Here is a 15965-nt window from a genome sequence, read left to right on the forward strand (position 1 = left end):
GGCACTTGGTGGGCACAGCGGGCCCTGAGGGTGAGGTCTGCCTTCGAAAGAGCTGGCCAGTTTGGACCCCACTGACCACCCACGTGAAACGTACGCAGTCCTGGCGCATGGTCTGTGCTTAGTAAGTAGTCGTAGCATTTAACTGGATGTTTGTATTTTGTTACAAAGTTAAGTATTTGCCAGTTTTTCCTTTTTTGCATTCCCTTTAGTAAAAAGAGCAGTTTGCGGTGTGTTGAGGATGTTACTAAATGACTTTTTACAGTTGCTGTACTTAAATGCCATTGCTACACAGACTGCGTATTTTGTAAAACACTTGAGAGAAGTTTGGCATCGAGGGAACGTGTTCCAGGGAGCCCTAAAGTCAGGATTTTTGCCCAAAATGACCTCGGTCAGATTTAGCAGTGAGGGAGAAGGGTCTGGGCAGAGCGTGGATGCCCCACGGCCGGTTCAGCACCGTGAGATGGTGACTCCCTGGCCTTCGTGTTTTGGGATCGTCATTCCTGGCAGGAAGTGTTGTACTCTCTGTACCACTTTCTAGAACCAACAGATTTAAAAAACAAACAAACAAACAAACCCTACCGGGTGAGTGAGTGAGTGTCTGGAGGAAGGAGGGCCGGCAGCGGCCCCTCGGTGAGTCCCTGTTGACCACGTGAAGGAAGCTGTGGGCTGAGCCTCTGCGCGGAGGCCACTTTCGCGACAAGAGGACCCGCGGGTGGGACGGAGGAGGGCCGCGCCAGCCACCAGCACGCGACCCGAGCCTGCTGGTGTCTCTCCCTTCAAACCACATGGGCCCCGAGGAACTTGGAGGAAACGCCGGGCCTGCCTCACAGGAGTGAGGCGTGGGGGCCGCAGTCGGGAAGGAAGGCCTCCAGATCCTCAGGCTTTCTTATCCTCGTGGCCACCCCTTCTTCACCTTGGATGCTCGCGCAAATCCAGAAAATAGAAAAAGAAAGCTCACTTCCAGATGTCCCCTTTTCCACGCTCTTCTGTCCTCTGGTCCAAACCTCCCTCCCAGGTAGAGGTGAAGCACTGGTTCCTGCGAGCTGCCGGGAAGGGCCGTTTGAGGGGCGGACAGATCTTCTCTTCAGGGTTAACTGAGTGCAACTGGAAGCAGCCCCGTGCTGGGAAAGAGCCTCACGGGTGGACGGAAGCCGGGCCGAAGAGGACAGTTTGACAGCCGGGACCCAACCCTGCACTTGGGAGTTTTCACAACGACTGCGACCGGCCTTATTTTTTACAAGAGATTCTCGTCTTCATGTTTGGGTAGCGGCCTAATTTTACGTTCTTACGGAAGCTCACAGAATGATGGCCCCGTGCAGATAACAATCTGTATTTCCCGGTTCGGGACCGGAACAACCTATAGAAAGTCAACACATTTTCCCAGTTTTTGAGAGAAACCGGGTTATGTCAGAATCAAAACGACTTCTGTCTTTCTCTCCGAAAGCATTTCGGAGTGTGGGTAGGCAACACCAGGAAATCCTAACAGGTTTTCAGCAAGAAAATGATGTGAGGGTCCCTGGCCTCCTCCTCCCACCTTGCTGCTGCTGCTGCCTTTTTTTTTAATATATTTTTTTAAGGTTTATTCATTTTTCAGAGACAGAGCATGAGCGGGGAGGGGCAGAGAGAGAGGGAGACACAGAATCCGAAGCAGGCTCCGGGCTCCGAGCTGTCAGCACAGAGCCCGACGCGGGGCTCGAACCCACAGACCGGGGGATCGTGACCTGAGCCAAAGTCGGACGCTCAACCGACCGAGCTACCCGGGCACCCTGTAACCATCTGTGTTTCTAACAGAACTAGCCTTTTTCACACCAAGCATTAGGATTTTACTGAAACCTCATGACCACTGTGAGGCAGATACTGTCATTGTCCCATTTTACAGAAGAAGAAGTTGAGGCAGAAACGGTCATGACTGGCCACGGCTCCGCACTCCTGAGCAGCAGGCCTGGCGTTTGGAACCCGCACTTTCTGACTCCAGGGCCCAAGAGCTTCATGTGGGTTCTGTGATCGTTTGACACACTGGGGCATGGTCTCCCCGCCCCCCCCCCCCCCCCCCCCCGAATGGATGAAGCAGCCAAGGCAAAGGGTAATGAAGTCCCGGCCTGACAGAGGGGTCGGGGGCTCCACAGCCTGCCCGGGGCCCCGTGCTGTCTCTCAGGTGTGCCGGGGGCCGGGCAAGACGCACGGCAGACGTCCCCTCCCGCTGTCCTCACATGTCACCTGACCAGCTCTAGCTTGTTGCGGTTGCGTAAACTGGCCCCAAGTTGCGCATCGTACGAAGTGGCCGCGTTGGAATTTGAGCCCAGGTCTGTCCTTTTCCAGGACCTTCCTCTGGCCTCGGTGGACCCCTCCTGGGCCCCCGTTCCCACACTTTCCTCTCGAAACCACGCTCCACACAGCTACCCAAGACAGGGTCCTGATTTCTCTACTTCGCTCTTGCCCCAGGTTCTAATTGTACTGGAGTAAAACACAGACTCTTCACCGTATCCCGATTCCCTGCAAGGTCTGCCTTGTTGCTTTCCACCCTCCCGACACAGAGGTGACCCCGGACCTTTCTTTGTGCCTTGGGGCTTGTGCACGGCCCGCAGCCCTCTGCCCCAACACCCCTTTCTTTGTAGCCTGTGGGTCTGAGAGTGGTGGTGCCTCCTCGGAGAGGCCGCCTCCCACTGCCCTTGCCCGGTGAGTCAGTCTCTAGAATGTAGATGCCACAAGGGCGGGGACCTGACCATCCTGGGAACTGTTGTTTTCCCAGCATGGAGCGTGGTGTCTTCACATTTGCTGACGAGCGACTAGATCATGGCTGACTTCTTCAGACAGCCGGGGGTGTGATCAGCCGTTTGGATCTAAATCCCGTGCTAATTCCAGTAGAATGCTCAAGGAGCAGATTGTTTGCAGAGAGGAGGAAAAACACATTAGAGTATTAGATTTCTATAACGGAATGAGATTTTTCTCCCCAGAGTGAGGCGGCCGGTACTTTAGAAGTTGTAAGAGAGACATATGTCAGGGAAGAACCTTAGAACTTAACGTCACCACCGCAGCCAGCTTGGCCTTCATATACATAGCCCAGCGGGCCCGTGGTATTTATTTCCAGTTAACGTGGAAGGCAGTTGCACGTGATAAATTTCTGCCGAGTGGTCTTCCCTTTAAAACGGACATGGCCGAGCTTCTCCCGTAACCAGGATGAGTGGGCTCCCGGGTCTGTGCTCTGTCCTTCGTTCCCCTGCTACTGAGAGAAGTGGAAGCCGACAGCACAGGATGAGAAACACCACCGCTCACGGGCTCGCTTCGGGGCGGAGGAGTGTGGGCGGGAAACGGACGCGTCTGCGGGCCCACCCCTCTTGACCGCTGACTTTCTGGGAGCTGGGGGGGTCGGGGGGGGGGGTGGGGGGAGACAAGGCAGCACAGTGACCCGTGGAGCGGACCGTCCCGGGCGACCAGTGACAGTGGTAACGTGTTCAGGCCCCTGGCACGTGCAGTTTGTGAACACAGCCTCTGGGGCACCTGCTGCGTCTCGTCTAGTCTGAAAGCTGCCAGAACCCCCACACTGTTTGTCTGTCATTGAAACAGAAGCCTTGCTCTCTTGGAAGTATTTCTGACCCTTAGCTGTGCTGCGTAAACTTCGGACTTCATTAGCGCTAGACTGACACTCATTTTCTGTGATTTAGTTGAGACCACTCACTTTTTCTACTCCAAATACTAATTTCATTTTGAACTGTTTTTTCTTGATGTTTATTTCTTTATTTGGGGAGAGAGACCGCGCGTGCATGTGTGCAGGGGAGGGGCAGAGAGAGGGGGAGAGAGAGAGAATCCCGCACAGGCTCCACCGTGTCAGCACAGAGCCCAACGTGGGGCTCGATCTCATCAACTGTGAGGTCACGACCTGAGCCGAAACCAAGAGTCAGACACGCGACCGACCAAGCCGCTGGTCGGCTCCTTGAACTGTCCGTTAGCTAGTTCCAAGGGTGCTTCGCAGAGGTAGTCACTCTAATCTCTGCAAGCTTATTTTGTCCTTCGGGATGCTTTGAAGAGAAAGAGACCTTGCTTCAAGCATCATCAGACCCACCATCCCTTTAACTGACTTGGAGGCCGAGGTAGGAGGCTTCCGGTTAGACTGAGCCACAGGAAGAGCCGCTCTGTCCGCCTCCTCCCCCCGCCGCCCCCACTTCCCTCCTCGTCGGCCACGCTCCCGGACAAGTGCTCGGAAGTAGGTGGCGCGGTGGTCGCGAGGGTGGGTGCCGGAGCCCGCCTCCCACCCTGGCTCAGCCACCTGAGGGCGCGTGACCTCGGACCAGCGTGAGCCCCAGCGTCTTGTGTCGTCGTCCGCAAAAGGAGGGGGACGGTCCCTGCTGCAGAGTGCATCCTGAGGACGGAATGCTTCCTCTGGGTCCTGGAACAGCCCCGACGTGTCCCGGGCGTGTCACAGCCGCCGCCGTCACGTTTATTGCGCTTGCTCTTACTGTTGCGTGCAGATACGCGGACGGTCTTGGTTCCTGTGAGAGGCGCTGGAATCGGTTCCTCTCGCAAAGCCTTGCTTACCGCGGGGTCCCTGCGGAGAAGGTCACTGCTGCTCACCCGACGACTCCTTTATCCCAGAGAGCACACGGTACCTTGCGGACGTCCTCTTGCCTGGCAGACGGGGCCTGGAGCCTCCTGGGGGTCTCTGCTGTGCGACCACGGGCTTCCGCTCATGATTGCTCCGTCCTCGGGGGCCGGGCCATCTCAGGAGGCTCCACGCGGTCTCCGGCCACGGCCCCGAGTGGGGGATCGCAGCACCAGGGCGGCACGGTGTCTCTTCAGGAGTTTGTCGTGTCCAGAGTGCATCTCCCCGACGAACGCTCCCCTGCAGCGCGAGGGCTGACTTCGTGTGAGGCCGGGCCCCCGCGCGCGTGCGTTCAGTAACCTCTCGCTCACGGCCCACCTGCCCTGGAACAGCTTCGAAGTAGGTAGAAGACGGGCAGGGGGCATTCGTCCCGCGGACGCTGAAAGCGTCTCCTTCCGCGCGCCAGGAGCTGCGGGGACGAAGCCGGCGGTCCCGGCACACAGGTGATCACCCGTTCTGTGGGAGGGGTCCGGTTCACCCCGTGACCGCAGCCTGAGAAGGGGCGCGGGAGGGGGGCCCGGGGAGGGGGGCGCGCAGCGTGATGGGCCCTGGGGGGGGGGGGGGTTCTTCCTGCGCCGCTTACCGAGCGCGTGCTGCGTGCCCTCCACGTGCCGGGCGCCGCTGAGATGGGACACGCGGGGGCTCGCCCGGCATCTCGGAGGTGACACTGGAGTGCGGCCCCAGATGCACGTGGAACCGCCTCACGGCCCCGGAAGCCTCTAGTGTGGTTTCAGTTAGAAGTGGGGGTGGCCGTTTCTGATCCCGAGACCTGTCGTGGGATGTGGACGCCTCGCTCTGACCGCCCCGTGCCACACTGCGCTTTCAAGTGGTGAGTCAAGTGATTCCAGACTCTGTCATGCACGAAATTGGTCGCGGTGCCCTCGGAGCCTTTACCTCCAAAACCCCGCGGCTGTGAGCTACCCACGCAGCCCTCACTCGGCCGCAGGAGCTTCTGGGGTGGGGAGCGGGTGTGGTGACAGAGGGCAGGGGCCTCCTCCTCCCGTCACTTGGCCGGTGTCACTTTGCTCATCTCGGAGGCTTGGGCTTTATACGTGTGGGATTTGTCAAGGACCAAGCGCTCCTAACCCGGCTGGTGTGGAGGCGGTGGGGGGCAAGAGACAGACCGCGTCCGCACGCGTGTGACGGCGCTGGGGACGCGGAGCCACCTGAGGTGGGGGGAGAGGAGCAGAGGCCCGTGAGGTGCTGAGTGTCGGGTCTCCCCCGTAGAGGCTCCACTTGCGGGAAGTAAATCGTGCCTACCAAGGACAGAGAATGCACCCTTTGTTCCAGAATCACCTAGAAGGTGCTGATTGGGGTTCAGCCCAGGAAGAAAGTGTCTGACACAGCTCTGTCAGAATTGGGCAGTTTGTGTTCTTGGGCCTTGTGGCTCTTCCTGTGACGTCCTAGTCCCCTGGGGATTCAGAGGCCAGGAAACGGCCCCTGCCTGCAGAGGGGGTGGTTCCGGGATGACTCCTCCCTGCCCCTTCTTGGAGCTCGTGCTAAACACAAGTGTTATTTCATATTCTCCAGACTGTGGCCTGTAATCTACCAATCTGGCAGCTGTCCCCCCGCCCCCACCAGCCGGGTCAGTCTTCCCGTGACCACGCTCAGGATTCACAATTAGCCAGTAATTGGTAAATGAGCGAGGACGCACGCGTTCATTTGTCGGTGCCGCCGGGACACAACACGCGGCAGAGCCTCGAACGGCTCGAATCCGCACGGCGCTGGAGCGCCTGAACCACAGATGTTCCCTCATATGAAAATACAGAAGTGCGGAGGGAAATCAGATACCAGATAGGCCGACAATTTGGAGAAGGAGGAGGGAGCCAGATGGGCGGTTTGTGGCGGTTATTGGGCACACTCTGGCTTCCAGCGCCAGGCGGGGAGACCCCGGATAGAATCCGCACCGCAGAAACTTCTGCTTTAATTTCCTGACGGAGAAGAGCATGGGGTTAGCCGGATGACATAATGAGAGTTAAGAGCAGAAGGTAATTATGGTAGATGAAGGCAGAAGGAAAGGGAAGTATGTTGGCCCTTGGAGGTCGAGTCAGTCCGTGCAGGAAAAGCATGTGCTGCCCCGGGAAGGGAAGGAACGGTGGCCGTGTTTTCCAGGTGTGTCCTGACCGCCGGCCCTCGTCTGTCCGCAGCTGGGTGCCCCTCACCCTCCAGAAACCCCTGAATCGTGAGCTCTTCCTCCTTCACCACCTCCACTCGGACGTCCTCTGTGGTTTGGACAAGGTCCTCGTCCTCCGGCAGAGGCCTCGGGGGAGCCCAGGGATCCCGGGGCAGCAGTTTGAGAGACGCCACTTTTCTCCCCTCAGAAAGTCAGTACGTGAAGAGCAGGGCTGAGGTTGGTGAGGACCTGGGAAGCGGGGCCCCCCAGGACACCCCCCGACACGGGCAGGTTCTCCGACTTGTGTGGCTAGGAGGAAGGCGGAAGTAAGTCATTGCCGCGGGAAGAGAAGCCGCCCTTTCGGTGCCTGCTCGTCCTTTGCCTGACAGCATCGGCATATTTAGAAGTATTTTGTCTTTTAGCAAGGGAAAGCGTTTTCAGAAGCATTTTAAACTGAGCCACTTCTTGGCACTCTGAAAAATTCTTCAGTTTTACCACTTCCGTGAAGATACTAGTTTAGATACGGAAGTCGTTTGAAAGCATCCTGATCTTTAGCAGAACCGTAGCTTCGTATTACGAAAACCTTAATATTATAACGTGGCGGGTAATTACACGGTTTTTGTGAAACCCGAAAACCTGATCAAGTGGGTTCGCCTCATATCGAACATCCTGTTCTCACACCAACTTTGTAAAAGGTTTTTATGCTCTGTGCCCTGCGAAATAGCTGACTTTGTTAGGCAATACGTAAATCCCATGCCATCAATGGGCTTGTTGTCTAAAATTAATTTTTCGAAATGTATCCCGAAAGCAAAAATTAAATGTAGATCCTATGTATATAGTACCTACGTTTGTTATATACGTATTGTATATGTTAAGATGTTAAATAGAGATGTATGCTGTGCATGTACAGGTTTATAACATAGAAAATATCATAGATATTACATAGATAGTATGTATACACACATTATCAAAATCTTTTAACATAAGCTAAATTGTTTTGATTTAGATAATGTGAGTTTTTCTTTTTTTTTTTTTTTTTTTTTTTTTACATTTGTTTATTTTTGAGAGAGAGACACACACACACCAAGAGTGTGAGAAGGGGAGGGGCAGAGAGAGAGGGAGACACAGAATCCGAAGCGGGCTCCAGGCTCCTAGCTGTCAGCACAGAGCCCGACACGGGGCTCGAACCCACGAACCGTGAGATCATGACCTGAGCCGAAGTCGGCCGCTTAACTGACTGAGCCACCCAGGCGCCCTACTAATGTAAGTCTTTCAGTGCCAGGACTTTAAAAAGCTCATTTATTCACTCCACAAATATTTATTGGTGCCTTCCGTGTTCTAGGCCAGAGGTAGGCAAACCTTTTCTGTAAAGGTTTAAATTTAGTAAATATTTTTGGCTTTGCTAGCCACACGGTCTCCACCACACCTCCACAGCTCAGCCGTTGGAACATGAAAGCAGCCATAGTCAGTAGGTCAGTGAATGGGCATGAATAAAGTGCCAGTAAAACTCCATTGGCTATGGGTGCTGAAATTTGAGCTTCAAACAATCTCCATGTGTCACCAGTTAGTAGTAGCTTTTGATTTTTTTCCCCCAGTGATTTAAAAATATAAAAACGATTGTCAACTTGCATCCGTACAAAAACACAGGCCCTAATTTGCTGACCACTGTCCTCAGCATCCTTCCAGCCACAGAGCCGGAGCGGTGACCGGAACGGAGCCCCTGTCCTCCCGGGCCCTGCGTTGGGGTACACAGGTGTCTGATTCTGAGAACTGAACGGATGTTGCCCTTCTTAGATGGAACCTTTCTCATCGGACACTTCCAACTGCAGTGTTTTAATTCTCTGACTTCAAAGTGAATTTGGCACATCAGTCTGCTGGTTCGTCACATCCGTGTTGGGAGATTTTCTGGATCGCACTGTCTCCCGGCCTACGTTTTTGTGCCTCACGAACACCTCATCACCCGACTTGTCCAAGGCCGCAGGGTTCGGTGTTGAGCTGGGTCTTTCCGAAGCCCGGGGCTGCGGCTCTGGGCCCGAGAGGAGCCGCCTCCTTCCCAAGCACGGCAGTTCTGGGGTGCTCATTGCCACTGTCCCCTTTGTGCCTGTGTCCAGACCCCAGAGTGCCCTGTTGAGGAGCCGGCCAGCCCTGTGGAGTCCTCACTCGAGTGCTGATTGCAAGGCTCTTTCAGGGCAGTCTTGTCGCGCACAGGCTCACGCCTTGTATTTGCAGTAGCTATGGAAACTTTAGAAGCTGTCTCTCTAAAGCCAGGCGCACAATAAAGCACTTCACGTGTTGGTTGGATTAGACTTTAGAAGATGTTTAATTTTCTCCCCCCGCTCTTTCTCTCTGTCTGTCTCTTTAGAGAAGGAACAAGAGGGCAATGTGAATATTAACTGGGACTCCCTTTAATCTCCCTAGCGACCCTTTGGGCTGTCTAGGGCTGCGCAGGCTGCCCAGGGCTCCGGGCTTTCAGAGCCGCTAACGAGGAGAGCCATGCATATTCATGAGCCAGGCTCGTGTGCGTGAGATGCCGCTTGTAAGGGCTTGTTTCAGTGTTTTCTCTTTTCAACTCAAATTTTGTGAAAGAAACGACCGCTAAATTTGGTTTTTTTAATTATGATTAAGTCACAGCCCCTAGACAGTAGTGCTAAAGCGTTCTCCCTGGAAATAGGGACAAAGGAGAGCATGTCTGTGTGGCATTTAATTTATAGATGGGACAACACAGACCCCGAGTGTGGGTGCTCACCGAGGGTGGAGAAGCAGAGCAGGCCTTTCCTATTTGCTCAGGGCACCGTGTTCGAACTTCACGAAATCCTCCTTCAGGAGGAAATACGATTTCACATTGACGAGAATGGGAAACATACATTTATGTGAAAAGTCGGGGGGGGGGGTGGGGTTTGCTGTTCGGTTATTTCCGATCTTCAGAGTGTGCAAAGGAGCGGACTCCAGCGTGTGGCCCTACCTCTCCCGACCCCCCACTCCGTCCACACGCATCTTCTTGCCTCCTGAACACCAGTTGCAGAAAAAGACAGACGTGCTTTTTCTGCTTTGGGCTTCACTGCTTCTTATATTAGGTTGTCCGCTGCGTGGCTGTGCCGCGAATCTGTCCCTCGAGAAGTTCACAGCGGCTGCGTTGTGCTCCCGGAGTCGTGCTGGCCCAGCCGGGAGCAGCGCCCCTGCCCGGTCTGACCGCCGGGAATCTTCACCCCTCTCCTTCTCCTCTGGGTTCCGCTTTTGCTACGTGCAGAATGGGGGGCGCGTGGGTTTTTCGTTTCCAAGCGCTTCCAGGGTGAAGTGCCACTAAGCTGCCGTGGCACCGCTTCCACAAGGCGCGTTGGTTGCCTCGCCACGACGCACGTGATTGAGATCTGCCCGCGTGGGAACCCTCCCGGTGTCTCTTGTCCCATACCCTGTATCGACACCACGCGCGCGGCTTCCTCGCCTGGGTTGCATTTGTAGTGGGTTTCTTTCATCTGATCTTTCCGCCGTGCAAAGCCCTGAGTCAGCAAACCACACCAAGAACCAGAAGGAAAAGCACAGCCTGTGTGGGTCACTGCTGTGCCACCGCGGCCCCACCCACGTGGCGAGTGGGAGCTAGCACGCCTTGTTCAGAGGTCCCACAGACCTCTCCCGACACTGTGCTTGGAACAGAGGCGGATCACACTTGCCCCCGAGGAGTTCACAGGGCGTCTGGGTGGACAGGTAGAGACAGACAGTCGTGGCTTCCAAAGTCCGCAACTCACTTTGTGCCTGGAGCCAGACTGGAGGCATAGACGTGAATCTGGTGCGGCTCCTGCCCTCGAACGGCACAGTCAGGTGGGCGCAGCGCACCTGGAAGAGCTGCCGGAGACACGCAGTGAGCGCGCGCCTGACTCGTGGCGCTCAGAGGCAGCCCGGGACGCGAAGGGCGCCCGGCGAGAAGGGTGCGCAGCGACCACGGGGGGGGGGGGGGGGGGGTCGTTTCCCCGTCACACGCACTTTGATCCCTGAAGCTCTGGACGATGGTTCTTTTCATCTGGCAGTGTCCGGGCTGCATGGGATCCCTCCATTGCCGAGCCAGCGCCCCACCTCCCGCCCCGTCTTTAGGAGCTCTCAGTGAGACTTCAGTTTCCCTGCGTTCAGTTCTGTTGCAGTGACTTAACTAACAGGAAACCTTCGAAAGAAGTACTCCACTCCTATCACGTAGCGCTCAGGACGTACACACACGAACCAAAATTCTTCAAGCGTATGTATGTATTTTCTTGCCTGAATTTACCCTTCTGTTGCTCGCTCCTTCAATCTGATCTCTTGATCACTGCTCCCCCCCGCCCCCCGTTTGGTACAAAAAGTGAGGAGTTTGTAGAATGAGGTCATTCTGGATGAGAAAGTACTTGCGGCAAACAATTCATTGTTCAGAAATTCACTAACGCATCAGAAGTTTTGTCACCCAGGATTCTCATTTTTATTCTTCATACTGGCGCAGAGTTGGGGGGGGGGGGTTCGGTGATTGTGGAAAAGGGGCGGAAATTCTAATTTAGGCCTTTATGCATCTGGATGTTTGTACGGACTCCATCTCCAGAAAGGAAATACAGCCCTGTAAAGGGCCTGGGCTTTGTCATCGAAGGATGACCGATAAGTGGCAAAAGGGCATTCTGCCACCAAAGGGGGACAACTAATTCTAGAAGCAGCATCAGCCGGGTGTCCACAATTCCTGTTCTGTGCCGTCTGGAACAGGTTAGTCATTTATACTCACAAGTGGTTTTGATGATAAACCTCCAGAGGCGAGCAGACGTCTGCTCAGCCTCGGCACTGCCCGAGGCCGCCTCCAGGAGAGGTGGGCCGGTGTGGACTGTCTGTGAGCAGGGGAGCGCAGAGGCCATGAGGAACTCCAAGACCTTGTCAGGATTGCTAGCCAGCATGGGTGTGTCAGAGGGACAGGGACGGAGCAACCCTTTAACCCCAAGAAGACACGTCCTGAACATAAAACTGCCACGTTTTCCATGCCTTGGTTTGTCTGACTTTGGTGGACAAGCCGATTTTTTACCATTTTGCTTTGAGCTTTTTTTTTCTTTTTTTTAATGTTTATTTTTGAGAGAGAGACAGAGCAGAGCACAAGCAGGGGAGGGGCAGAGAGAAAGAGAAGGAGACACAGAATCCAGAATCCGAAGCAGGCTCCAGGCTCTGAGCTGTCAGCACAGAGCCCAATGCGGGGCTCAAACCCCGGAACCGCGAGGTCATGACTTGAGCTGAAGTCGGACGTTTACCCGACTGAGCCACCCTGATGCCCCTACTTTAGCTTATCGAACTAGGGAAACCGTTTGATTCACTTTCTTCCCCAAACACTACAAGAAAGAGCCTTTATACATATTGAAGCCTTTCTCTGTGGCTTCCCGTGTCCAGTTGAGGGAGCTAGAAATGTCTGAGCACCAGCCTCACCACTATGCTGGGAGCTGGGACAGGGTCAGAAGTGTTGACCCTTCAGACTGGAGAGCCTGATACAATTTGGAGGCACAGATGCCCCCATTCTGACACCAGAAATGCCTGCACAGGAAACATCTGGCGATCGGGGAAAGGGTTTGTTTTTCTTGCCAGCTTCCATCCGATGGTGGGCAGGGAGGCCTTTCTTTATTGGAGAAAGCATCTGCCCCACCCCAGGTGTTTGATGTTCCCTCCGGAACCACAGAAGGTGCCAGGCCCACCGTATTCGACACCTCTGATGCATCCCTGGACCCAGCGCCGAATGCTGGTTGGTACCCGAGGCAACTTCTATAGTTTTTTTGTAGAACAACATGCAGCAGCAACTTAATGCTTCCCTGAGATTTTCACAGCTCTTGGTCACTAAAAGACCTCAGTAAATGCAGTGATTCTGTCGTCTTCATAGGCTCTCTTCTGTCTGCTGTGAAGGCTGCTGTGCAGGACACGCAAAATTAGGGCTGGGGCCCAGCAAGGCCGAGGGGATGAGATGCTTTCTTGAGAGCACAAGTATTCAAACTAAATACAGCAAATCCTTCAAAGGCCTTCTGGCTTCATCTTTCAAATGCGGCGGAATGAGGGAAATTCCATGGTGACTCCTAGGGAACAATTCTTATTTATAACTGAGCTTGCTCTAAACAAGATGAGTCCTCTGGCCTGCTTCTAACTTGGCATCTTTGTGACTAATGCTGTAGTGTTCTTATTCTTTCCCTGGTGGCTCCGTAACATTATCCAACGTGTGTGTGTGTGTGTGTGTGTGTGTGTGTGTGTGTGTGTGTGTGTGTGTTGTGTGTGATCATAGACCTCAGACGTGGCTACTCCCAGCTTTTGCTTGCTTGCTCGTTCATTCAACGGGTCTTGGTTAAGTAAGTACGTCTGTGTGCCCGTTGTTGGATATCACACACATGCACACGCACGTGGGACATACCTGTACGATTCCTGTGTCACGTCTGTTCAATCAGTTCCCCCTCTGGGTTGCTCGTGACACATGGTCAGGAGGAGCTCGTTCGCCAGTGCCGGGTTCGTCCCCCTCCTTTCCAGTAGTGCTCGTGTGGACTCCTGAACCGGGAAAATGTGTTGGCAGATTCCTTCACCCCACTTCCAGTCCTGACCCAGTGGGTGGTGTATGCCATCCGAAACCTTACAGAAGACAACAGTCAGAACCAAGACTTGATCGCGAAGATGGAACAGCAGGGGCTGGCCGACGCCTCCCTGCTCAAAAAGATGGGTTTGGAAGTTGAAAAGAGGGGTGACAGGCTGATTCTGAAATCCACCAGTGGCACACCTCCGCTGGTGAGTATGCCGGGGGAGCAGCCGGTTTGTGCAAAGCAGCCCCCACCCCCTGTTCCCTTGCCCACGGGCAGAGCTTCTTCCCGAGAACCTGGATGGGAGCGTGTTGCCTTCTCAGATGGCCAAGAAAGCCCTCAGTTTAATCGCAAATAACATTTTGGTCAAGCTTTAAGCTGCCATTTTCTTAAAAATGAGAAGTTCCGACTCGTCTGGGGGGAGATACACAAAAAGCATGTCAAAATTTCTGTGCGGTCTAAAAGTTTCTGACGGCAATTGGGTTTTCCTGACGAGGCAGCCGATGCAGGTAAGCCCCCTTTGTCTTGTGGAATGGGTTGTTTCAGGTCCCTCCCTCAGCTGTGTGCGTGCCTGCGTGTGTGCGTGTGCGCGCGCGTGTGTGTGTGTGTGTGTGTGTGTGTTTTCCCTTGGGTGATTCTTATAAATAGATCCGTTATATCTGCAATTTTGTTTTCTTTTTTTTTTTCTCTTAGTGAACGAACTCTCCATTGAAGCATCTGAATTTTGGGAATCTGTTTCATGGACTTTCCATCTTCTGCAGTATATAACATTGCAAGTGTTTGAAGATTTGTTAAGTACAAATTCAGGCATCCATGAATCTTAGGTAATAGAGTTAGATGTGTATGAGCTCGAAAGTGAAAGTAACTTGAGTATTTTGTGGTCTCTTTGCTTTAGAAACGTAACCGTTCGGTTTCCTTTGTCCCCATGGATACAGTGTGCATTGAAGTCATATACTGTACTTACTGTGGCGGCAGATAATAAATTCTTTTCCTGGAGGGCGTATCCCTTATTCGGCAAAGACTGGGGCATTTGCTCGGATTCCATTTGTTCCTTCAGATGGCGGGTCGGCCTGATTACTTTTCTTCTCTGCTCGTTGGGTTTTCTGAACTCTGGCAGGCAGTTGAAGTAGGTTTCTCACTGTGATTAATTCTAGCAGTCTCTTTTCACCCTTTCTGCCTTTCCAAAACATTGACAAGACTCATTTCCAGCTAATTAATTCGAGAGATGCTGAAGAATAGAGAAGCTCCCTCTTCATTTTAGGGACTGGGCTGTGCTGTCACTGAGCCCAGCCCTTTGGAACGTTGTGGGGGGGACGATACAGGGAGTGAGTGGGGAGAGCGTGAGGGCCATTAACTCTTCTCTTTCCAAATCCCCCGGGGAACTAGACCTCCAGACCCATTGTTCTCACAGGCGCATGCCTGCCTCTTACCCACTTTCATGCCTCCTCCGTGAAGGGCACTCTGTGCCTAGGACCACAGGATTAAGGGACGTCCACGTCTCATTCAGTTTCAAAGGCACTGTCTCCTAAAGCCACTCCACGTTTCAGCCACGGCTCCACTCTCCGGAGTTGCAAAAGTAGTTTTGGGGACCAGGAGTTAGCTTGACCTACATCTGTCTATTTCTGTCCTTTTCTCTCTATACACGTACTCCTGTTAGAGGTGGAGCTGGGTTAAACGAGCACTGAAATCTTTGAGGCCGCCCAGAGCATTGATGTAACCAGCAGAGAGCTCCAGAGGGAGGTCACGTACGAATGCCTAAAACGTTCTTGAACAGCCATGTTACTAAACTGTCTAGATTTTGCACAGTCCCTGTTGAATCTTCCAAAATAAAAACAACGAAGACCCAGCCAGAAGTTTTACAGAAATACCGATTATTCTAGAATAAAGTGCTTCTAAGTTTTTTTGTAGCCATACGTAAATTGCTCTGTACAAACAGCTTAAGCATGTTCAGAATGAAATAAAAGTTGTCCCACGTGCTAATGTACTCTCGATTTCTGAAGAAACGTCAACTTCCAGAATTGTGGTAATCTGTAACGGTTTTTTCTCTCATTTATGACATTCCATCAGTAAAGAAGCCTTTTTTCAAAATTTAAAATGCACAAAGAAGTCATTCTCTTCTGGGACACAAAGAGTTAACATCCTGTTCTCAAATAGAGGCCCTCCAAAGGGGAAAAAAAAAAAAAAAAAAAAACAGTGGGAGTCCCTTTTCCCTCTTAACAAGTTTGCAATAGACACTTCTTTTTCTTCTTCTCTCAATGGATGTATGCACACCAGTGGAATCAAACAAACATGCTGTATAAGCCATATAATAACAAACACAAATAAACAAAAGGGAGCCTTGTGTGGGAACACAGAAAGGGGTAATGGCTGTGTGTTTTCTAACTAGGAAATGTGGGGCTTGCATAGTGAAAACATGCTGACGGCTGCATTGTGGCTGCTTGGATGCCCTGGACGGTTAATCCTCCCGCACAGCCAACAGCTCCCCTGCCCTCTACCCAAGGGCTTGGCGATTCTGAGAGCCTCGCTGTACATGCTGCAGGGGATTAAATCACCACCTCCATCAGTCATTTAGAAGAAGAAGAAAGGAAGGCAGGCCAGCCTTACAACATTTGTAAAGGGACAGAATGGCCACAGCAAGTTTGGCGACCATGTTACTGCTTCCAAGAGCAAACCAGCAAAGCACTTGCATTTTTTCAGCCTGTTTCATTATAAAAGCTAG

The 15965-nt window shown here is 53.2% G+C and overlaps 1 protein-coding gene across 4 annotated transcripts in view; it reads left to right on the forward strand.

Annotated features, from left to right (window-relative positions):
* The window catches only part of ATXN10 (ataxin 10), a 166410-nt gene extending 151058 nt beyond the window's left edge, over positions 1-15352 (forward strand). For 3 of the 4 annotated variants that reach the window (XM_027070458.2, XM_027070459.2, XM_027070456.2), the window contains 2 exons: positions 13246-13454; positions 13940-15352. In XM_027070458.2, coding sequence (XP_026926259.1) covers positions 13246-13454; positions 13940-13942 — 212 coding nt within the window. In that variant the 3' untranslated portion in view covers positions 13943-15352. The remainder of the gene's footprint in view (positions 1-13245; positions 13455-13939) is intronic. The other variant, XM_027070457.2, reaches the window with a different exon arrangement.
* Positions 15353-15965: the final 613 nt, after the last annotated feature.

The sequence above is a fragment of the Acinonyx jubatus genome, chromosome B4 (assembly GCF_027475565.1).
Source record: "Acinonyx jubatus isolate Ajub_Pintada_27869175 chromosome B4, VMU_Ajub_asm_v1.0, whole genome shotgun sequence".
NCBI classification, from domain to species: Eukaryota; Metazoa; Chordata; class Mammalia; order Carnivora; family Felidae; genus Acinonyx; species Acinonyx jubatus.